General features: G+C 35.0%; 1 protein-coding gene across 2 annotated transcripts in view; it reads left to right on the top strand.

Moving 5' to 3' along the window:
- Acss3 (acyl-CoA synthetase short chain family member 3) overlaps nt 1-23,918 on the top strand; it is a 135,172-nt gene that overhangs the window by 24,575 nt on the left and 86,679 nt on the right. The window contains exons 3-5 of one of the 2 annotated variants that reach the window (XM_048358946.1): nt 16,739-16,927; nt 18,925-19,059; nt 22,799-22,939. In XM_048358946.1, the coding sequence (XP_048214903.1) occupies nt 16,739-16,927; nt 18,925-19,059; nt 22,799-22,939 (465 nt within the window). The remainder of the gene's footprint in view (nt 1-16,738; nt 16,928-18,924; nt 19,060-22,798; nt 22,940-23,918) is intronic. The other variant, XM_048358951.1, reaches the window with a different exon arrangement.

Genomic DNA, 23,918 nt, shown 5'->3' with positions numbered 1-23,918 from the left:
GCTATTATTTTTAACCTTTTAAAAGTTAAAAAGACAAAGAAAACCTCAATGAAATGAAATTTGTGTCTGTGTGTATATAGTATGTTAATTATGTGCATGTATATTATATGTATAATGCTGATCATTTTTCTATATTGCTACACTGGAATTTTTCTCCATTATTAATTTAGCTTTTAATTTATCTCTTCATGGATACTTTTTGTTTTACTTTTTGTGTTTATTCATCAAACAAGAAAGTGACCCAAAAAGAGAATTTGAGAAATTTTCATGAATATATGTATGATAGGAAAATTGATAATCTCTGTGTGTGTTAAATTTTCCTGATTTAATTCAAACCAAAAGTGACTATTATCTCCATTAGAGGTAATTCTGAAGTATAATTATGACAGTAGTGGTAATTATGAAGGTTTAATAATTTAGAGAATGAAATTACTCTGAATTAAAGGTTCTGTCCAATGAAAACTCCTCTTTCAACCCCTGCCCTTTGGAATGTTCTATTCAAAGTATGATTTCCATTTTCTCAGAAATATGTCAGGGTAAAATAAATTGATTTTCTCTAATAAGTATATTAGTATTTCTTTAAAGCAAAATGCTAAAACACAAAAACCAGAAAAATGTGCACATTCAGCCCCAACACTCTGACTTGATTGTCTTGCTGAGGAAAAAGTATAAAGTGGTATAAGTGGTAGGGGTTACTTTTTCTTAAGTGACTTACTAAGCTTTAGAAAGTTCGTTTATATTATGGTTAGCCTCACTAAAAAGTTTTCTTGAAATACATGTTCAGGAAAGAATATTGATCACAAATATAAATTTTGTTAACCTTTCATAAAATGAATACATCCCTGTAACCAAATCAGAAAACAATAGTTCCTAAGTTCCCAGAAGTCCTTCATATGCCTCCGTTGGTCATTTCGTCCCTAGCCCCTGTATTATTGCAATCCAAGCATCTAAACATCATTGTCAAGCTATGCTTGCTTGGAATGTCCTAGTAATTGAACAACACAGTATACTCTATGTGTGGTATTTTTTACTCCATTTCCTGTTTATGATACTCATTTAGTTCATTGTAAGAAGTTGTAATTTAATCGTTTGGGAAGTATTTAGTTGGGGTCATTACAAATAATGCTTGTATGAATGTTTGTGTACAAATTTTGGTCTTGATGTTCATGCATTTGTGTTGTGAGTGTATCTAGGAATGAGATGGCTGGTTCATAGGATGTGGGCAGGTTGAACTTGAGTAAAGTGGGCCAGGCAAAATCCCAGTGTTTGTACTGAGTTTTATTTCTACCTGCAGTGCATGAGAATGCTATTTGTCAGCATTTGGTGTCAACAAAACCGAGTTGATTTAATTTTGACTCTTTTGATACATGTATGGTGGTAATACTGTGCTATGGTTTTAATTTGATTTTTTCCCCTTTTTTCTTTTATTTCTGCCAATCTTGGGGCTTGAGCTCAGGGCCTTGGGAGCTCCCCCTGAGTCTCTTTGTGCTCAAGGTTAGCGCTCTACTGTGTGAGCCACAAGGCCACTTCCAGCATTTTCTGAATCGTTTATGGGAGATAAGAGTTTCAAGGACCTTTCTGTTTGGCTGGTTTCAAACCATGATCGTCAGATCTCAGCTTCCTGAGTAGCTAGGGTTATGTATGTGAGACAGCAGCACCCATCTTAATTTGATTTTTTTTAAAAAAATGTCTGATGAAATTGAGGTCCTTGTCCTATATAGGTTCTCTTTTGTGATTCATTCATAACTTTCATCCATTTGTTGTTGTGTTAGTTTGTTAGTATGCCATGTTTTCACATTTGGGAGAAGGTTTTGCCAATATTTGTAAGCCATAAGTAAAAGTGACAAAGATTCCATCATAGATTAGTAGACTTGGGCTGGGATATAGCTCAGTGGCAAAGCGCTTGCCTAGCAAGTGCAATGTCCTGGGTTCGATCCCCAGTACCAAAAAAGAAAACACAAAAAAAATACAGTTAAAAAAAAAAGAATTAGTAGACTAAAGGAGAGAGATGAAGGAGAACGATGAAAGGGATGACATTGATCAAGATGCATTATACTCATAAAGTCATATGTTGAACTGAAATCCTTTTGTACAACATCTTAAAAATAATTGAAAACAAGAATAAGTAAATAACTAGCTTAAAGAAAATAAACCTGAGAAGTATTTCCCACTGTTTTAAAAATAGCTGAAAATAATGTCTTTACTTTTATATCTTCCATTCTAGAAAGAAGTGCTTGCTGTATGGTACAATATTTCAACATAGGAAGCAAAAGCCCAAGTATAAAGAGCTATAAAAATCAAGAGAGAAAATGTCATGTTAGTACTTTTGTTACTTTACAACACTCTAGCTAAGGCCTGGGATGTAGCTCAGTGGCAAGGGGCTTGCCTAGTAAGTACAATAGTCCTGGGTTTGATTCCCAGCACTAAAAAAGGAACAAATATATAGTTTACAAAACAAATAAACAAAATAACCTGGTTAAATTGACTATACAACTTCTAGTCCAACCAGTTTTTTTTTTTGGCCAGTCCTGGGCCTTGGACTCAGGGCCTGAGCACTGTCCCTGGCTTCTTCCCGCTCAAGGCTAGCACTCTGCCACTTGAGCCACAGCGCCGCTTCTGGCCGTTTTCTGTATATGTGGTGCTGGGGAATCGAACCTAGGGCCTCGTGTATCCGAGGCAGGCACTCTTGCCACTAGGCTATATCCCCAGCCCCCCAACCAGTTTTTTATAAGCCCTGTTACTTAGGTGAGCTATTTGTATAATACAAGGTTCTATAATATATATATTAACAGTGTCTTTATTTTTATGTAAACTGGATCTACTAATGCCAAGTTAAATTTTCATTGAAGTTTTCATAACTGAAACTTTACAGTTTAGTAAAAGTTAAATTAGATTCTCAATGGATGAGATACATAGAAATGATTGCTAGATCAATTTTTAGTATTGAGAAAATATAATTAAATAATAAAACAGCAATTTGGAATTTTCTATCTTCCCCTTTTCCACACAAAAATATCAAAATATTATTTTTAACTCAATCAAAAATAACAATTCAATAATCAATCTTTTTGAATTTCCTCAAACAGATTTCTAGAGATGATACTATCTATGAAATCAATATGCTGTCTGAAGCATAAACTTACTTTTACTTCCTGCCATTCCAGAAAACATTACTCCACACGGTGAAATCCAGAACATTGACTCCAAATTTTGCACTAAAATATACTAGCTTATTTTTGCTTTTACTCTGTTTATTAATATACTTATATGATCTTCTAACTAGAGAAAAGAAACTTCAAGGTAGACAAAATATTTTATTCAACCATTAAACAGATGTTAGGTTCAACAGGCTTCACTCTGAGAGAAGGATCCTGATATGCACCGAATGAGTTCATGAACAGAACATTCAGTAACATTTAGAAAAAGACAAAGAGAAATCCAAACCTCCATTAACAGGAATAATTATTTCTAAAAATATTATTCTTGCATTTTGATTTTTTACTTTTTATGTTAGGAAAATATAATGTTTAATGGGGGTGAGGATCTTCCTTGTTTTAGTGGATTTCTTTTTTTTTCTTCTATTTTACTTTATTGTTGTTTTAGAGGTGATGACTTTAGCTCTAAGCATATACATAAGGAAAACAGAAACAGCTCAAGTAAATAACCTTATAATGTAACTAAAACTGCTAGAAAAACATGAATAAACCAAAACCCAAACTACTAGATGGAGAGAGATAGAAAGATAGAGCAGAAATTAATGAAATAGAGACTAAAAAATCTACACATAAAAATCAATGAAATAAAAAGCTGGTTCTTTGAAAAAGTTAAAAAAAATGATGGAGTACTAATGAGATTGACAATGAAAAGAAGAGACAAGATTTAAATAAATGAAATAAGAGATTCAATAGGAAACATTACAACAAACACCCAAGAAATCCAAACAATTATAAAGGATTACTTTTAAAACCTGTACTCATCTACCATAAATGGACAAAGATGTCTAAGCTCAATCAAAAAGATATAAACCCAGTTAAACTGGCCAGTAGCCGGCAATGAGATTGAGGAAGAGATCAGAAGTCTTTAAACCAGGAAAATCCCAGACTCAGATGGATTCACCACTGAACTCTGTAAGGTTTTTAACGATCAACTAATACCAATACTCCTCAAGCTTTTCTCTGAAATAGAAACTGAGGGAGCACCTCCAAATCCATCCTATGAAACCAATGTCACACTCATTCCAAAACCAGTTAAGATCCAACAGAAAAAAAGAGTAGTACAGACCATTTTCTCTGATGAATACAAATGCAAAGCTCTTCAATAAAACACTAACTGAATCCAGAAACAAATTTAAAAAAATGTGCACTTTGACCAAGTAGGCTTCATCCCACAGTTGCAAGGTTGATATAACATAGGCAAATCAATAAATGTAGTTCATCATGTCAACACAGCCAAATCAAGAAGCATAGGAACATCAGGCAGAAAAGGCCTTCAACAAAATTTAACATCCATTCATGTTAAAAGGGTTGTAGAAGCTAGGAATAGAAGAAAAATTCCTTAAAATAATAAAAACTATATAGGACAGACCAACAGCCAACTAAAACCATTCCCCTAAAATAAGGAACAAGGCAAAGATGTCCACTCTCTCCAATGCTATTCAATATAGTTCTGGAATTCCTAGCCAGAGCAATAATAAGAAAAGGATATCAAATGGATTCACACAGGGAAAGAAGAAATCAAAATATCCCTATTAGAAGATGACATGATATTATACCTGCATGACCCCAAAAACGTCCTCTCCAAGCTCCTAGAGCTGCTTAACTGCTTTGGTAAAGTAGCAGGATACAAACAGTGTACAAACAGAAAGGAATACCATGAAGATAACTCCATTTGCAATAGCCTCAAAAATTACCTAGGAATTAACCTAACCAAAGACATAAAAGATGACTGTAGTGAAAACTATTGCTTTTACAAACATGCCTAATGGGAGAATAAGATATGTTTTTTTAAAATTCACAAGGAACAAGGAAAGATCTAGAATAGCCAAAGAAATTTTAGGCAAAAAAAAAAAAAAAAAAAGCAATGCGAGTTGTATTACAGTACCAGATTTCAAACTCTACTACAGAACCATAATAACAAAAATAAGTTGGTCACAAAATGGACTCGAAGATCAATGGAATAGATTAGGAGACCCAGAAATAAAAGTGTATACTTAAATAAATACAGTGGAAAAAATAGCCTCTTCAATAATTAGTGGTGGGAAAACTGGGCATCCATAAGCACAAAACTAAAAGTGGATCCCTGTTTGTCACCCACCATGCATTAGTATCAATTAAAAGTGGATCAAAGACCTCAATGTCAGACCAGAAACTCTGAAACTGTTTCAAGAGAGATGAGGAAAAACAGAACTTATAGGTATAAACAGAAACTTCTTGATAGAGTCCCAGGGACATAAAGCAGAAGAGCGACTTGACAAGTGGGATTACATCAAAATAAAAAGTTGCTGCATAGCTAAGGACATAGTTACCAAATTAGAAAGAAAACCAACAAAGTAGGAAAAATCTTTACCAGCAATATATCAAACAAAGGCCTAATATCCAATATAAATAAGAAGTTCAGGAAACTAGCCCTCAAAAATCTAATAAATCAATTACAGATTGGGCAAGGGAGCTAAAGAGAGACTGCTCAGAAGAAGAAAAAAATGACAAAAAAACACATACAGAAATGGTCACCATCCCTGGCCATAAAGGAAATGCAAATCATAACAACTCTGAGATACCATGTCACCCCAATAAGATTGGCCAACTTTGTGAATATGAACAAAACCAAATGTTGATGAGGATATGGGGAAAAAGGAACCCTATTACACTGTTGATGGGAGTGTAAACTAGTAAAACCACTCTGGACAACAGCTTGCAGGTTCTTAAAAAAAGTAAACGTAGGCCTCCTTTACACCCCATCCATACTATTCCTGGGACTCTACCCTGAACATCATGAATCAGGATCTAATAAAGATACCTGCACATCTATGTTTATTGCCATGCTATTCACAATAGCCAAGATGATGGAAACAGCCCAGAAGCACAGTAGATGAGTGGATCCAAAAATGTGTTACCTATACACAATGGAATTTTACACAACCATTAGAAAGAATAAAATAATGTCATTTGCAGGGAAATGTATGGAACTAGAACAAATCACATTGTGAGGTAAGCCAAGCTCAGAGAAAAATGGTGCATTTTCTCTCTGATATGCAGAAATTAGATCTGAAATACACTGGGAACTGATGAATTATACAGGATTCTAGATAATCACCCACAGTGAGAACAAAAGAGGACACTATTAGGAGAGGAAAAACAAAGACTCAATGCATAAATTCCTGTTCATATTCATATAAGATAATATACATAGTGAAACAAACTCCAATATATGGAAACACTTGTTTTCCTTTTAGTTTTTAGTTTTTCATGATTTTGTCTTCTTTATCTTATGTACGGTTATGTGTACATCTTTGGAAGGGTTGGAGAGATGGTACAGAACTCAAAGGAAAAAGGATGAGAAAGGACAGCAGTGGAGCTCACTGGACAATAAAGAAAGTGAACTATACAACTCGTGGGTAGAGACTGAAGGAATGGACTGGGAGAGAATGAGGGAACAGATAACACTATTTGAAAGGACATGGGCTCATTACCTGACTCATGCAATTGTAATCCCTCTGTACATAACCTCTATAATAACAATAAAGTAAGTTAATTAAAAAGAAATCTGAATCCTGCATCAAAGATTTGCTTATATTGTTCATTTTCACCATGGTGGAAACCATGAAATCTGATGTAGGGCTTTTATTCTTTAAAAAATTTTTTATCATTCCTGGATAGTTCTACCTAGATGACTTACCAGCAAGATAGTTAAACTGAATTTTTAGACAGTGAACTCAGCGAGAACAGTAAGCCATCTACTTTGAATTTTTGTAATGATGATATCAAACGTATTTATTCATTAATTCAAAACACACTTGTAGGACACCTCATAATATCTGACACTTCTTATGACACCATGGTTTCTAACAGTGAGTGGTTTTTATGCAGTCTTTTTATACAGGAAAAATCATAATCTAACTAGTGAGCTATATTATAGGTTACAAAAAAGATATTATATAATTTTTTAAAAACTAAAGGAAGCCTGGTGCTGGTGTCTCATGCCTGTAATCCTAGCTACTCATGAGGCTGAGATCTGAGGATTGTGGTTCAAAGTCAGACTGGGCAGGAAAGTCTGTGAGACTTTTATCTTCAATAAACTACTCAGAACAAGCCGGAAGTGGTGCTGTGGCTCAAAGTGGTAGAGTACTAGCCTTGAGCTCAGAAAGGCTCAGGTATCTTGCCTAGGCCCAGGACCAGAAGAAAAACAACCACTCAAATAAACAAACAAAAAACTAAAGGCTTGGGTTAGGTTTCCATTTCAGTTATGTAAGTCAGGGAAAGATGCTTGTCAGTACACAGATGAGAAGTTGATACTTAGCCAGTTCACAAATGATCATTGGGAGAGATCACAAGAGTATTTGAGTTAAAAGTGTATCAGGCAGAGTGTGTGAAGCCAGAATAGATTGGGATCACTGGGAAAGTGAATTGGGCACTGGTGGCTTGTATATGTAATCCCACCTACTCAGGGGGCTGACATCTGGAGGAATGAAGTTCAGAGCCAGCCCAGGCAGAAATGTAACCAGCAAAAAGTAGGGCTACAGAAGTGATTCCAGTGATACAGCAATCAGCAAATTGAATGCTAAGCTCTGGTTGTGTATTCAAATCCTGGTATTGCTTAAAAAATTTAATGTAGTTTACTTGACAGGTCTATATTCACTTTTGTGCATTTCATACATTCGTATAACAGTTAAATACAAAATTTGAATAAATCAATAGACTGCAGTGTTCTATAACATTAGAGATCTGGGGTAAATAGATTGTGTATTTTCTCATGGCATTGTTGATTAGAACATAATTTACATTATAAAACTGAACAGTTTTAGCTTTTGTAGAGGTAGTTTTGTGGGAAACTTGCTGTATTTTTGGACATTTGTCATAAATTTATAGTATATATGATGAGCTATGTGTGCTCTACTACTGTTACTATTTCTTAATATATTTGTGAAATTTCTTCCTTTAAATATATACAGAAACTTTACTTGAATGATCTAGACATTCTTGGAATAGACCCAAACATTACAAATGTTCTAATGTACTTGGAGGTATTTTGCAAATTCTCTATGAGCGCTTCACATGTATTGATTGACTTTCCAGCTGTATTGGCGAACAAAATCATAAAGATGAACAGAAATGCACCACAGTATAGGCAGCAGGCTTGAGGAACCCAGAGAGATTGTTATATTTTATATACTGCTTATAGGAAATTGGAAATCAGGGTGTTTGCTTAATTAGAACTTTAACTAATCAGTGTAGAATTGACCTAAACAATGTATTGTTATTCTTGTTGAATTATCTCCTTTCTTTTTAACATTTCTTTTACTTTAAAATGTAAGAAAACGTCTAAATGAACAATTCAGCAATCTTTTTTAATATAAAGAAAAAATATTCACCCAGTCTTTTGGTATTGTACAATAACAAATGCACAAAAGAACTACATATTCAATCAGAGATTGTTTTAATGAGTTGTGGAATGAATGGTGGAGAGAAACAGAGAAACCTAGAAGTATTTTCCCAAGAATAAAAGGAGGGATTAATGTGTATAATAATAGAAAAGCACATATACAATGGAACCTTGCAATCTGGAAATTTTGGTAAATGGAAGGTGAAGAAAGGATAAAAAAAATGTGTGTAAATTAAGGCCCATAACATTTGATGACTAGCAAGATCTCTATGCTCTTATACAATGCAACATCATCATATTTTCAGACAGTTTGCATTTTTAGACATAATACTATATTATAAATTATAGTTTTACTTGTTCTGATAGCATATGATTATCAGTTAAGGCTACTTTCCATCTTCTAATTCTGTTACCTCAGTTGTATGGTTAAACTAAACCATGTAACTCCTCCCTTGAATTTTGTAGGAACATCATAACAACGGTGGCAAATTTTGTAGCCTGGATCAATCTAATTCCACACTATCTGGGTTCCATGGTATACTATGTTGAACTTTGTTGAAGAGAAAACACATTCACAAATATGGGCCTAGTATATTCATGGTTCAGTGTATGTTTGGATCATAATGTTGCATTTCAATGCTTTCTTTAGCTTTGCTAATATGTTTCTGTTTTTCCCTCCAAAGACTGTTTCAAACTTTTGACCTGCTCATCTCAATTTTTCATGCTTTTTATGAAGTATTGATTCAACACTGGAGCTATGATGAGAACTTTCCACTGTCAAACATATGGATTTGACTACATCCAACCCATGGTCCTCTCTTTCCCTGATTTTATAATGGAGATTCATTCCTTGGCATCATCAAGCTCGTTCATCAACTATTTCCTTTTTAGGGGTCTTGTTCTATTAGCCTCTCTTATGCCTGGAATCATGCACACTGTTTTATTTTCCCTTAAACCATGCTCATTGTACAGAAGTGTAACTACAGATAATTGTGATGTTCTATATGTTTCAAAAAGCCGGAATGGAAATTTATTTGAAGGTTTCTCACTAACGAAATGTTTGAAGTGATAGATGCGCACATTGCCAAGGTATGCATGCATAAAAACATCTCCTAAGGGGCTGGGAATATGGCCGAGTGGTAAAGTGCTCGCCTCATATATATGAAGCCCTGGGTTCGATTCCTAAGCACCACATATATAGAAAAAGCCGGAAGTGGCGCTGTGGCTCAGGTGGTAGAGTGCTAGCCTTGAGCAAAAAGAAGACAGAGACAGTGATCAGGCCCTGAGTTCAAGCCCCAGAACTGGCTAAAAAACAAAATATAGTATCTTCTAGAATTCCATCAGTAAGTACAGTTTTATGAGTCAATTAAACATAAGCTTAGGAAACAAAGCATACCAAATCTTTCAGCTATTAGCCAGTTTCCTATCTAATTTCCTCCACTGATTAACTGAAATACTTGACTTATATATTTTTTAATCACACACTTCTCCAAAATCCAGACAAATGTGCTAATTGCTCTGAAACTGCTTCAGCTAACGTAATTACTATGCTTTAGTAATAATTCCTAGAGATATTCAACATTTCTGTTCAATTTTTCACATCTGTAGCAGTCTTAAAAAAGTCTGATGGTCCTCACTTCATGTTTCCTCATCCTTGCTGGCCAATTCTTCTTCTCCACAGCTCTCTGTTATCACTACCCATCACTTCTAGATCCCTGTGCCTTGCCTCCTCCCTGGGTAGTTAGCCCTACTCTAATGGCCTTTGGCAACACATATTTGATGGCTACACTGACTGACAACGCCTACTTTGAATTCTTTATCAGGAGCCCACATTCTTCTCTTGCTATTCAGATCATTTCTAGAATTGCTAAGGAGGTGGCTACATTCCAGGGTCTGTTTACCACTCAGATTCTTGATCTCACATGTTTTCTAAATCTGGTGAGTGAGTAGCATTGTCAACTACTTGCTGAACCCAGAAACCCACTTTTGAACTACTTTTCCTCCTTCTTCCCTTTACTCATCAATGACTACTTCCTACAAGTCTGCAATGAAAATTTCTTACCAGTTTTTAAATTTTAACCTCAGTTTTATAACTCTATTGTTTATAATAATGATTGCATTTTAAGAATCTGGAAAATGCATCTTTCAATACTTATACAATTTGGTTTGAATATGCATAATGCCTTACAAAGACCCATTTGATAAAAGGCATAGACTCTAGTGTGGTACTTTTGGAAGTTAATGGGAAAGCATTGGATCATATGGATTGGCTTTGAAGGGCCCCAATAATATTGTCATCTTCTTTTCTCTTTCTTCTTCCTCCTCCTCCTCTTCTTCTTCCTCCTCCCCCCTTCCTCTCCCCCCTCCTCCTACTTTCTTCTTGGATGAACATATAAGTGATTTGCCCCACCATATGTTCCCACCATAATCCCACAACCATGTCTAGAGGCTCAAACCATGAGGCTGTCAAATCATGGACTGGAAACTCCAGAAGTCTGTGCCCAAATAAACCTTCTGCTTAAGCTAAGCCTATGGTATTTTGTTACAGTATTTGAAACGGACTTATTCAATTGCTCTTAGCATATATATAAACTCAATGGGCCTTAACAACTCTGTGTGATATAGAGAGGATCTTCTTGCCTTCTCAGTTGCCTCAAAACTCATTTTAGACTGGATTTCTGCCAAATACAATCAGAACTGTCTTTATAAATGACACCTCTCATGAGGATGAGGGTTTTGGGCAGAACATGTAAAGTGAGTGAAAGCAGGAGTGAGTGATAAGAACCAATTATTAACACCTAGTGTGGTGTTAAAGAGGTTAAAATGGTAAAACATGAAGGCAAACCATGAACTTTTCATTGTATACTTTCTATTTTATTGTACTTATTAAAGTCATTTTGTATATTAATGCTAGTTTGCATTAAGACTTTGGACTTTTCCTTGATTCAGAAATACTTCCTCTGTCGACAATGGCCTATTATTTATAAATAGTTTTAAAATTAACAAGATTTCCTTTTCAAGACGTAATAAACTCTGATGATATACTTGTAAATTCCAATGGAAGAATATTGAAGAAATGGAAGCACATATTTCTTGTTAAGACTCAACTACATCTGCATAGAAAAATAGAAGATTGAACTAATTTTCTGTGAAATACAGCCTGAAAATCACATTAGTCTCAGAAGCACACAGATTATTGAAATTGCAGTTATTTCAACCTTGAACTAAATGAATTAAATGATTTTTTATTTCACTTTGCTTGTGAATACATAGTCTAAAAGTGGCCAGATATTGATTAAAACCTACATGTGAAGAAAATGAAAATGAGAAAAATAATTATTCTAAGTCAGGGAGCTATTCCTTCATTTGTAAAAAAAATATTGACAAGGAAAAATGTACTAGAACATGTTTTCTAAACCACTGTCAGTAAGGTTTTGGGATAGTATAATATTTTATAAAAGTTAATCCAAAGTTTAATAGAATGCCACTCCTAAAGTATTTTTCCTTCTGTTTAAGTAATAATAAATTTCACTCTTAAATAGACTACTTTTCCGCTGTTGAAAAGGTTATCAAATACTTAAATTGACTTAAAGTTCTGTGGACTGAATATTCAGTGTCAAATTGAATCTAACAAATGGTCAATTTCCCCAAAATGTTACATTTTAGAATCTTCTTTTGTCATCTGCAGATATTTACATGACTGACATATTATTTCTGCAAATATTATGTCTTGCAATCACAACTACTTGAGAAAAAGAAATGAGAAGGAACTGGCATAGAGGACAGACTTAGATTCTGAGACTAGGTTGGGAAAAAAAGTGAAGCCTTATGTGACAAATAGTTAACTTGTTCACAATCAGGCACAAGACCTTAAACTCAACTATCAGTACTGCCAAAAAAAAACCCAAAATTTTGAATATTTTTGATATTAAGTAATGTTTTTCATTGGTGTACCTTTTATTCTGAACTTTAAAGTGTTGTACAGGAAAAAAAAATAAAGAGTTGTACAGGGAGGTGCAATTGAACATGTCCATCTCAGTGTCTAATTAAGCAACCTCTGAACAACTGATACTCTCTGTTTACCTACTTATATAGTATGCACATGGCCAAAATAAAAATTACTCACTGAAGCTAGAGGTTTATCTTTTTAGTGTGCATAAGTAAAAACAAAATAATAAAAATAAAGGCACATATGTGTATGTACAGAAGTGATGGTCAATCATCAACATATATTTAAAACAAAATGTCAACTGGGCACTGCTGGCTCATGCCTGTAATCCTAGCTAGTAAGGAGGCTGAGATCTGAGGATCCTGATTCAAAGCTAGTCCTAGAAGACAAATTTGAGAGGTGTTTATCTACAATTAACCAGCAAAAAGCAGAAACTGGGGGTAAAGCTCTAAGGGTAAAGTGCCAGTTTTTACCCTGCCTTGAGTTCAAGACCTAGTACTAACACAAATAATTAATAAATAAGAAAATGAACAAATAAACCAAAATGTAAGCTTTTTTGGTAAACATATTTCAATGGAAAATCCCATCTATTCTAGCAGGTCATTTATTTTCAATCTTGTTAAGGAGTTTTCTTCATCATTACAGGTTTTTAAAATCTAGTTACATGGTCATTGACTTGACTAGCATTTTTAAGGCAACATCACTGAAATTATACCTTCTCTCCTTTTCTCTTTGTCTGAGTCTTTGCTATTGCCCAACCTTGCCTGTGATTGTTTTCAATTTGAACATCACTACTCTTTATTCTATTTAAAGTTCCAATGGAAATGATCACAGTGATAGTTATGCATAGAAAATACTGGAAAAATAAGTATTTATATTGGCCATGTGAAACTTTGGCTTTTAGACCAATTCTACAATCTTTTTTTTATCATGGTATCAAATGAAAATACTGAGTAGCTCCAACAAACAATGCCACATTTCCTCCATCTAGTGGATACAGAGGATCACTGCAGTCTAATTTGACAAAGTTGATTTCAAGGCATTGTAAGCAACTGTACCTTCAGGAGCAAAGAGATGATACGAATGGGAGAAGTGGGTCGGTGGAAAAATTCAATTGTTGGTATTAGAAAAAAAAGAAAGGGATGGAAAAAGGAAGAAAATAAAAAATAAAGGAATTATAAAGGAAAGAGGGGAGAGAAGGAGGAAGGGAAGGGAAAAGGAAGGAAATAGAAAAGAATGATGATGTAATAGCCCCAGGGAGAGAGAGTTATGGGAAATTGCTCAGTTGATCACTATATTTAATTTGTTTATGTCATTCAGGAACATATTGCTAGAACTTCCAGTTTTTCAAGAGAATCTAGTGACCTAGAATCGTATGTTGTTTTAGTCCAATTTGTATCACACAACATCAGTGGATGGGAACTTTATACAGAAAAGAAGTGTTTACTCAGCTCTGAGTTTGAAGGTTCAAGAACATGGCACCTAGCATGCTTGGCTCTGGTGAGGTTTGATTTTTTCTCCAATACAACATCGTGGATGCCACCTTAGCCTAAGTGTGTATGTGTGAAAGGGAGATTTTACGTGGTAACACAAGAGAGTTCGAGAGACCCAGTGCACTGTTTGTGTAAGAACCCACTTACAAGAATCAGCTTGGATCCCATTAGAACCATGTTCATCTTTCTGAAGATGATGCCTACACAGTAACCTGATGATCTCCTGGTAGACCACCACCATACATTGAAACTTCCATTATCTTTGTATGGCACTGTGCTGGCCATTCAGCTTCCAGCTTAAACATCCTTAAGAGTCACTTCAAACCATGGCCATGTCATACTTCAAGACACCTGGTAAATTTGAAGTGGTGGCTCATTTTACTTTATTATGATATGACCCACTTTAAATATATTAGGGGGGCTACATTTAGCATAAGACTTAACCAGTTTGAGGTCTAAGTGTCAAAATCTGACTTCCCTGATCTCATGTCTTTCAGAGGACTGAAAAGTTGTGGTCATCTTTTAGCAACATTGGGAGACAGGAAAATGCAATTCCATAGTAGAGTGGATCTAGTTTAACTTAGTAGAGTTAATAGAGTGTGTTTTCATTGAATTAGTAGAGTGTATCTTCTTAGAAGAATATTTGTCTGTAACTTCAACATGTTCAATCTTTATTTTTTACTTCCATGCATTTTAGTTTATAGTTCATGTTCTTTTGGCCTGATTTTTTTCTTGTAGCTTTCTGCTAGACAGCTACATAGAATTCAATTATAGAGTTGGCAGTATAGGAAAGAATGAAATTGTTTACATTGAGATCTCCCCCCTTGACATCTTTCTTCAACTATGCAGAGGAAGTGAATGAAGACATAGACGAAAATTGGTCAGGATTCAAAATTCTTTGAACTTCCTCAGGAGGAAGAAGTAGAGTGGAGTGAGAGGAACCATAAATAGGCATTTAGCCCAGTTCTTTCTCTCAAACCTCCTCTGCTCATTTAATTGAAGAACCATTTCCAATTGCCAGCTGTAGTCCTTCCAACTACCCACTGTACACCTACATGTCCTTGTGCTCTCTGAATTGTTCCACAGCTGCATCTTACTTGTTCTTTCTACTGTTTCCTGTCTTCTGAACATCACTTGATTTATCCTATAAAATTCCCCTTACATTTTTATGCTATTTGTTTCCATTGCTTAAATGAGCATATTTGTTTATGCCAACTTATTCTCAAACTTCTCGACTTCTTTAATCTTCCCAGTGACAATTGCGTTCACTTCCCCCCCTCCCCCGGACTTTCAGTTCCCTCTCGTCTGCTCTCTGCCCCTTAGAGTTGATGATCCATCAATATAGTATATAACACAATTATTATACTGAGTGTTTCTTTTTAAAAAAAGTATTCCCTCTGATTAAATATAAGTACTTGGAAAGTAGAGCTCTTCTGTTGTTTTACTTAGTTATATGATTGCAGTGGAGAGGAAAAGGGAACAGGGTGAGAGTCTATAGGACATGGGGGTGGGGGGCGGTAGAGAGAGAGAAATTATATGCCAGACACTTTATTTTTCTTCTTCTTTACTGTCGAAGTGAAGTACAAAGGGTTCACAGCTTCATATGTAAGGCAAGTACATTTCTTATCCAACTTGCTACCTCCTCCCTCATTTTCCCCCCTGAATCTTGTTCTCTAGTCAACACTGGTTTTGCAGTGGCGAGTTTTCTGCCTTTTTCCCTTAGTACAGTGATGAGTCAGGAGCTTTTTTTTTGCTTTTGCTTATGTTCTTAAGAGAGAAAGAATAAAATAAAATATACAGTTTTTAAGTAAAAGAAAAGCAAACTCCTTAGGTCTGGGCATGCTTCCCATAGACTTCTATAATTGTCCATGGAAAGGTTATTTACAATAAATTATGTATGAGATTATGGTCTATTTTGCTTTTATTACTAGAAAGTGAAAAATGACATGTTAAAAGGGAAGAAATATTTGTATGTTTGATCCCTAAAACACATATTAATGCCAATAGAGGTTTGGGTGTTTAATCCAAAAGGAAATTACTTTCAATAAATAACTTTTAAAAGCTAGAAAGAAAAACTAATGGCTTGAGGGAAAAGGAAGAACAGAGAGCATGTGATCAGTGGACTTGTGACAGTTCTGGGCTGTACCACTGACTGCTTATTTTTTTTTTTAATCTTACTTTGGCTGTCCTGTATCAGTTCTGAGTTTGTTACCTTATCTCCTAAATGGAAATGACAGTAAAGTCCAATTCTGTTTCATTTGCTTAAATGTTTAAAGCAAGAATTTCTTTCTTAGTAGCTGCCTTTTTAACAATTATTCCTGTATGTATCTAAATTTATAATTATTTTATGTTTTTCTTCTGGTTTGACAGACCTGTTCTACAGGATCAAGCCTGCATCTTTCCTTAGTTAATTTTATGTTCCTAATTCTATCATGGCGGATCCGTAATGATGGTTTACTAAGTAGGATGAACAGTCAAGAAAAAATTAACCATGAAGTTCATATGACATACTAGTATAGTTATTTATGATCAGTGATAGTGCAGATATCTTATTAGTGTCACCATTATCACCATCTTCAAGTACATTTTGTAAGTTTCTTGAATCCACTACAGTGGTGATCACCCTTCTAGAATGACTCCCTTAGCCTTCAAGTTTAGTGAACTAACACTGAAAATTCAATGCTTCATATTGCAACAGGTCTCTAAACTGGCTGGTGTGTTGGTCAAGCATGGAATCCAAAAAGGTGACACTGTGGTTATCTACATGCCCATGATCCCACAGGCCATATACACCATGCTGGCCTGCGCCAGGGTCGGTGCCATCCACAGCCTCATATTTGGGGGGTTTGCCTCCAAAGAACTAAGTACTCGCATTGATCATGCTAAGGTAAGTGCTTTCTTCTGAGAAATCAAATTGTGGGTAGATCTACGGTCCAGTTCACATTTACCCAAGGAGGAATTAGCCAAGAATGATTTCATTCATTTGATATCTTCCTTTCCAATTATATATTTAAAACTTAACATTTTCTCTTTGGCATAGATCTGTTAAACAAACATTTATTTCTGAGTCAGTTCACCGAGTTGGTGTGACAAGTATCTTCTTAGGTAGTTTAAGGAATCTTAAGATAAAGTGCATGCCTTCCAAATTATCTTGTCATATCTCCAGTGATGAGACATACAAGAAAATGACTAACAACTATTCAGTGAACACCTACTTATTCAGCTCCCTCTGTGTATCTGATATTGTCCTTGGAACTGGCAAATAAGGAATGTTTATCATGTAGATGGACACAAAAATTATGAATAAAACTGAGAAAGGGATTGCTTTTCCAGAGAAAGAGTGTAAGTTTGACTTTATTAAATTATTTTAAGTTCTTACATATTCTATATAGGTTCATAATTTGATGTTACATGACTTCTGTTTATTAGAAACAATTCTAACCTTAAGGAGAGCTATCTAAAGCTATATACTTCAGTATTACTAACATTAAGCTGTGAATTAAATTCAAATATTTACCTTTAGAATAAAATAAAAGGAAACAGGAATTGCTTTTATTTCCTCTTTTGTCTCACCTCATTTAAACACATTTCTTTGAAATTTAGCTTGGCGTAGTGGAAAGAGAAGTGCCCACCATTATGCAGAAGTAACCCTCTTCTAACTTTACCACTTGTAACCTGGGGCAAGCTATGCAACTGCATGAGGCTGTGCTCCATGAATATTGAATGATATTCAAAGAGCTGAAGGTACTATATGTGCATATATTTGGCCCAGAGCAAACATCCCCTAGGTGAAATAATTTATAATGAGGAGTCAGAATCCAGGCATAAATGTGATATTGTGGATTAGTTGCTTGTCTCCTGAAAAATTTATTCTGTCACTTTTGCTTTGGATCTCTTGGTGTAGAAACAGTAGATAGAAAAGGATGATGATATGCTTGTATCTGCAAATTAAGGAATATTTTTATTTAGTTACACAATTTTTGTTGTGAGTTTATGGTGTGGCTAATGCTGTCTTAAGCATAGGAGTCAGGAAGGCAAATGATACTTAAACCTGGCCTTGGAGAACTTAATGTGCCAATGTGGGTATGAATGAGCATGGTGACAAAGGTCCTATATCTGAGGCATGCACAGTATGTCCCAAGAAAAGGAAGTTAATTCCAATGACGGACCCCACAGAGTGACTACCAAAGTGTCAGATAAAGAAGGTTGAATGTACCTTAATGACAGACAGATTCAGTTTTCATGGGACTTAAAACATATCGTTCTTTGAAATAGAATTTGCTCTATTAAAATAAAACACATAAAATTAAAAATACAATATTTGATGAACAAATGTATTTAGAATGAGAAAAACATCATCAAAATTAGTGGAGGTTTGGGCTTTCTTTTTGTGTGGTTTCTTTAGGCATTTAGAAGAGATACACAGAAAACATAAAAACAAATGCTTCATGATTTCAGCCACTTTGGAGTATTACAAGCCCAGCAACAACCAGCGTGTGTGTGTGTGTGTGTGTGTGTGTGTGTGCGTGTGTGTGCGTGTGTGTGTGTGTGTGCAAACCAGATCCCTAAGTGTTGCATTTCACTGAATCATGGCAAATGTATTTGACTTAATGAATTCTTTGGAAGATAATTTTATAGAGTTCATATTAATGAGCCCTAAACACCACTGAGTCTGTAATTCAAAACAAGATTTATGTGTAAGTGCTTAGGTCTATAACATATAAAATTGGTTTATTGGTTTTTCAAGCCATTGATTCAATATAAAGCTCAATCATTCACACATTTCTTTAGAAATGTGAACCTGTCAGTCTGAACCTGAAATATTGTGATTGGTTTAATTATGATTGTTAAATCTTTCTCAATTATGATCTTTTCCCTTTCTAGCCCAAGGTGGTTGTTACAGCATCCTTTGGCATTGAACCCGGAAGGAAGGTGGAATATGTACCACTTCTGGAAGAAGCAATAAGAATAGGACAGCACCAACCACAGAAAGTTCTCATTTACAATCGCCCCAATATGGTATTCCCAGTATTTAAATTGCTTCTTTTTCATGGTAGTATATTAAGAATGATTCTAATTTTGATCATATGAGACACTTGAGTCATAAACTATTAATATACACCCTGAAATTGTTATTCACAAGGAAGAGCGATATGAACATTTCTCTAAAAAATAAACCAAGGTTAAAAATTTAAATAACACACAGAACTATGTCCTATTAATATATTGGGTGTCATTTATTACTTTAAGTTTAACAGTAATATTTACAAACACTGACTTTCCATCTGATTTGGGAATGTGAACATTTGCAGTCTGACTGCAAGTGTTCAATCCTCTAGCTATTAGAGAAGCCTGGTTAATTAGTATGTAAAGTATCTTTTAAAATTGATGAAAATAATTTAGGCTAGAAATAAATGATAATCATGAAGTAAAACCTGAATATTCTCATGAGATTAAACACGCTAATGGGTCCTCTTTATCCTTATTGTTCTGTGACCTATTAAGGAAGCAAATTCAGTATTATATAAGTGAATAGAATGCATAGTTCATTTCCCAGTAACTTTGATGAGTACTTTATTTCCATACCCAGGCATATCTTTTTACAGTGGGCAAAGTTTTGTGTTTTTATATTTTCAGAAGATTACTAGTTTTTTTTTTCCAGAAATGAAATTATAAGAGTATAAAGATTCATGTAAAATTTGCTGGAATTTTTGAGAGCCTAGCACTGCACAATTCCTATTATATTACATTAAATTCCTGCATAATGTTTTATTAGTCTGTGTTTCTTATACCGTAACACCGAGTATTTTCAGTGTCTTACAGCACACTTTTTAAAAATAGCCTTTGGTGCTAGTAAATCAGGGAAGACAAAGTCCAAAGGAAAATAAAACACCTTCGGATAAGGAAAGGTTAGAGGAATGGTAGAAACAAATTAAAAAATAAAGTGTTTCCATGATTACGTATGTGCTATTTGCTCACACACATAGATAGATATAGATATAGATTTTTATGGAGTTTGTGAAGAACTAACAATGGGTGGCGTACAACACAATGTGCTTTTTGTAAACCAAGAACTAGATCTTGTTGCTGGTCCCATTTATAGATGAAGAAGCAAAGCCTAATGTTTACTTATTATGGGGTCTGAACTCTGTTTAAATTATTTTATACCAATACTTATTTCTTTCACTGTATAAACATATAGTATGTGCATGCTGCGGTTTCATATTTATTCTATTAAAATGCCAAGCCTATTTTCTTTTTTTGCTACAAATAATCATCAACTTTTCTTACCTCATATAAACTTGCTCACTTTTCCTTCTTCTCCAGATTCTTTCCTCTATTTGACATAGATGAAGACTTTGAATAGCTCTTGTCCAAGGCCTACTGTTTAGCCCATAATTAAACCCAGTGGATTGGCTTTGTTTTGAGTTTAGAGCCACAGATTATGAGGCTGGGTGGTGGGCTCATTAACCAGGATTGGGTTTTTGCCAGTAGAGGTAAAAACTTGGCTGCTACTCTAAGCCTCAGGCAAGCAATGACAGAATCAAAGACATATCTCACTGGTAAACCTGGTGTTCTCAAATTGCTGCCTTTAAAGAATTTTTAGCAAGTAGGAATGAGATGTCTATAGAGTAAATGCATATACATGTGTATATATACATATATGAGTGTGTATATATGATAAATTGTATGTTTTTCTTTTGCTTTATTTGTCTGATTTCTTTTATACAAACCTACAGTTCTTAGCTTAAAGAGTGTAATCATTTGTGCTACTGCTTCCTTCTTTAGAGACCTATAAAACTCATAGACCTGCAATCATTTTTGTGATCACTCAATCCACTCTTCTCGTTTTGTACTGCAGTGACTTTTATAGCTCTTTAATTCTGATGTTAAAGATTTTATCATTTCAAATGAGTTGTTTTCATTTCATTTATAAAAATAAATGGAAACATTATTTGCTTATCTCAATGGCTACGGGAAGTAACTTTCAGATTGAGGCAGGAGCAGCATATGGGCCTGGCATTTCACCTTCATGAAGGGTCTTTCATTCAGATGATTATCTATAAATGTTTTTATTCATTCAGAAATTATCTACGTAATATTGTATTGAAAAAAGTTTACTTGAAAATATGTGTTTTGAACTATGTAGTTTTGATAGCCCTGATTGATATATTAATGGTTCTGGAAATGATATTTGTTTTCTGAATCTTTCATCTCAGCTGAGGAATGAACTTCATGAAGTAGAAGGTCACACAAGCTTTCCTGACTTACTTAATGACTCAGAAAATAACCACATATATATATATATATATATATATATATATATATTTTTTTTTTTTGGTCAGTCCTGGGGCTTGTACTCAGGGCCTGAGCACTGTCTCTGGCTTCTTTTTGCTCAAGGCTAACATTCTACCACTTGAGCCACAGAAGAACTTCTGCCTTTTTCCATTTATGTGGTGCTGGGGAATTGAACCCAGGGTTTCACACATTCAAGGCAAGCACTCTACCACTAAGCCATATTCCCAGCCCCAAATAACCACATATTACATAGGTATGAATTCCACTTAGACAGCTGTCATTCATAATGAAAGTAACCTTTTTAAAGCTTGTCTCTTCATTTACCTGTCCATTTGGTGGCCACTGTTTTAAAAGTTCTACTTCAGTTATTTAGATGTATACCAGCTTAACTTATGGCTCTATAACCATAAAATTTAAATTTAGAGCCTGATTCTAACTGTAAAACATTTCCATCACACTAATAACCTAGAAAAAAATGGATAGCCTTGTAGCCATATCCTATCCTCTCAATATCTTTCAAAATTGGACCTGTGTGTTTGAAAAAAACAAACAGATTTCTATCCCTTATCCCTAAAACTAATTGTACATTACCTCATTTGGAATGTTAATTGAAGTATCAATCCTAAATAACATTATGGAAAGGAGAATTTTAATTTTAGTTTATATTTCATTATGAAGAGAAAATACACACACATATATACATAGATACACACACACACACACATATATATATATATATATATTTTTTTTTTTTGGCCAGTCCTGGGCCTTGGACTCAGGGCCTGAGCACTGTCCCTGGCTTCTTCCCGCTCAAGGCTAGCACTCCGCCACTTGAGCCACAGCGCCGCTTCTGGCCGTTTTCTGTATATGTGGTGCTGGGGAATCGAACCTAGGGCCTCGTGTATCCGAGGCAGGCACTCTTGCCACTAGGCTATATCCCCAGCCCATAGATACACATATATTGACACACACATATAGCATGTATTGAAAAAAGTTTATTGAAAATACATGTATTGAACTATGTGGTTTTGTTAGCCCTGATTGATATATTAAGGGTTCAGGGAACGAAATTTGTTTTCTGAATCTTTCATCTCAGCTGAGAAATGAACTTGATGAAGTGGCATATATGTTTCCTAGCATATATATGTGTGTGTAGAAACACAGAGCACTGACTTCAATAAGCTCAAATTGTTGATTAAAATAGAAATGCATTAGATAGAGCATCATAAGGAAATCTCTAGATTTGAGTAAAACATCCTTTTGTTAGTCCAGTTCAAGCCATCATCAAATGCCTAGATTCTTATAAGCACTTAACACCCAGCCTTAAATTCAATGTTCACTGATGTTTAGTCAATGAAAGCATAAACTTTGAGTAGACTTACATAGATTGTGTTACGCTGTTATTTATGTGGTTGAATCTAATTTCTAGAGTACGTGGTTCTGTATTTTTGCTCTGTAGGAGAAGGTTCCCTTGGTGCCAGGTCGTGATCTTGATTGGGAAGAAGAAATATCAGAAGCCCAGTCACATGACTGTGTCCCGGTCCTCTCAGATCACCCACTATACATCCTTTACACATCTGGAACAACGGGACTGCCCAAGGTATGCTGTCTTCTAGGGGAAAGCAAACATTTCCATCAGAAAATTTCTGTTGTGTCTGGACTGGTTCTCATTACCTACTGAAATGTGACACATGGTTTATACCCTCATTGTGCACACAGAATTACTTCATATCAACGATAATTTGTTCTTACCACTATATGAGCAAAAAGATTATTACATTAAATTCTTTGGTCCTATTTAAGCCAAATTCTCCTCAGTTATCACTGACACATAGTGGTTTTAGTAAGCTACTAACTTGGTACATATTTAATTGAATATCAAGGGTGGTTCAATAAAATTTTGCAAAACAAGTTTATTTACTAAGGTATGTATTTGCTTTTATGGGGCCAAAATAAAACTGAAATTATGGTATATTTTAAGTGAAACATTTTCACACTTTTGAACTGAGATTTCACTTAAATACATTACAAAATTGATTTTTTTATAAATCCAAGACAATTGAAAAACTCCCTCATATATGATTTGTTCTTTTGGGAGTGAAAGACTAAGTCATATTTATCTTTTTCCAGGTTGATATCATGGAGGGATAGAGATACTAGCTAAATTAATAAACATGGTCCACTGCCAAAGATTAGCACAGGGAGAGAAGCTTGAAGGGTAGGATTGAAAAGAGGGATAGATAAAGACTTTTGCCGCTGGGAGTGTGGCATACCGGTAGAATGCTTGCCTAGTATGCATGAAGCCCTGGCTAGATTCCTCAGCACCACACAAACAGAAAAAGCCAGAAGTGGCCCTATGGCTCATGGGGTAGCGTGCAAGCCTTGAGCAAAAAGAAGCCAGGGACAGTGCTCAGGCCCTGAGTTCAAGCCTCAGGACTGACAAAACAAAATGATAAAGACTTTTGTCCTTTTGTGCATTTCTATAACGTATGTAATGTTTTTCTTTCCTAGCTGACCTACTCATTTCTCCTACCTTAGATCAGCAAAGTGAGAAAACCTAACATAAAAGCACTGAACTT

The sequence above is a fragment of the Perognathus longimembris genome, chromosome 1 (genome assembly GCF_023159225.1).
Source record: "Perognathus longimembris pacificus isolate PPM17 chromosome 1, ASM2315922v1, whole genome shotgun sequence".
NCBI classification, from domain to species: Eukaryota; Metazoa; Chordata; class Mammalia; order Rodentia; family Heteromyidae; genus Perognathus; species Perognathus longimembris.
The sequence above is the reverse complement of the archived record's forward strand: the minus strand, read 5'-3'. Positions and strand labels throughout refer to the sequence as shown.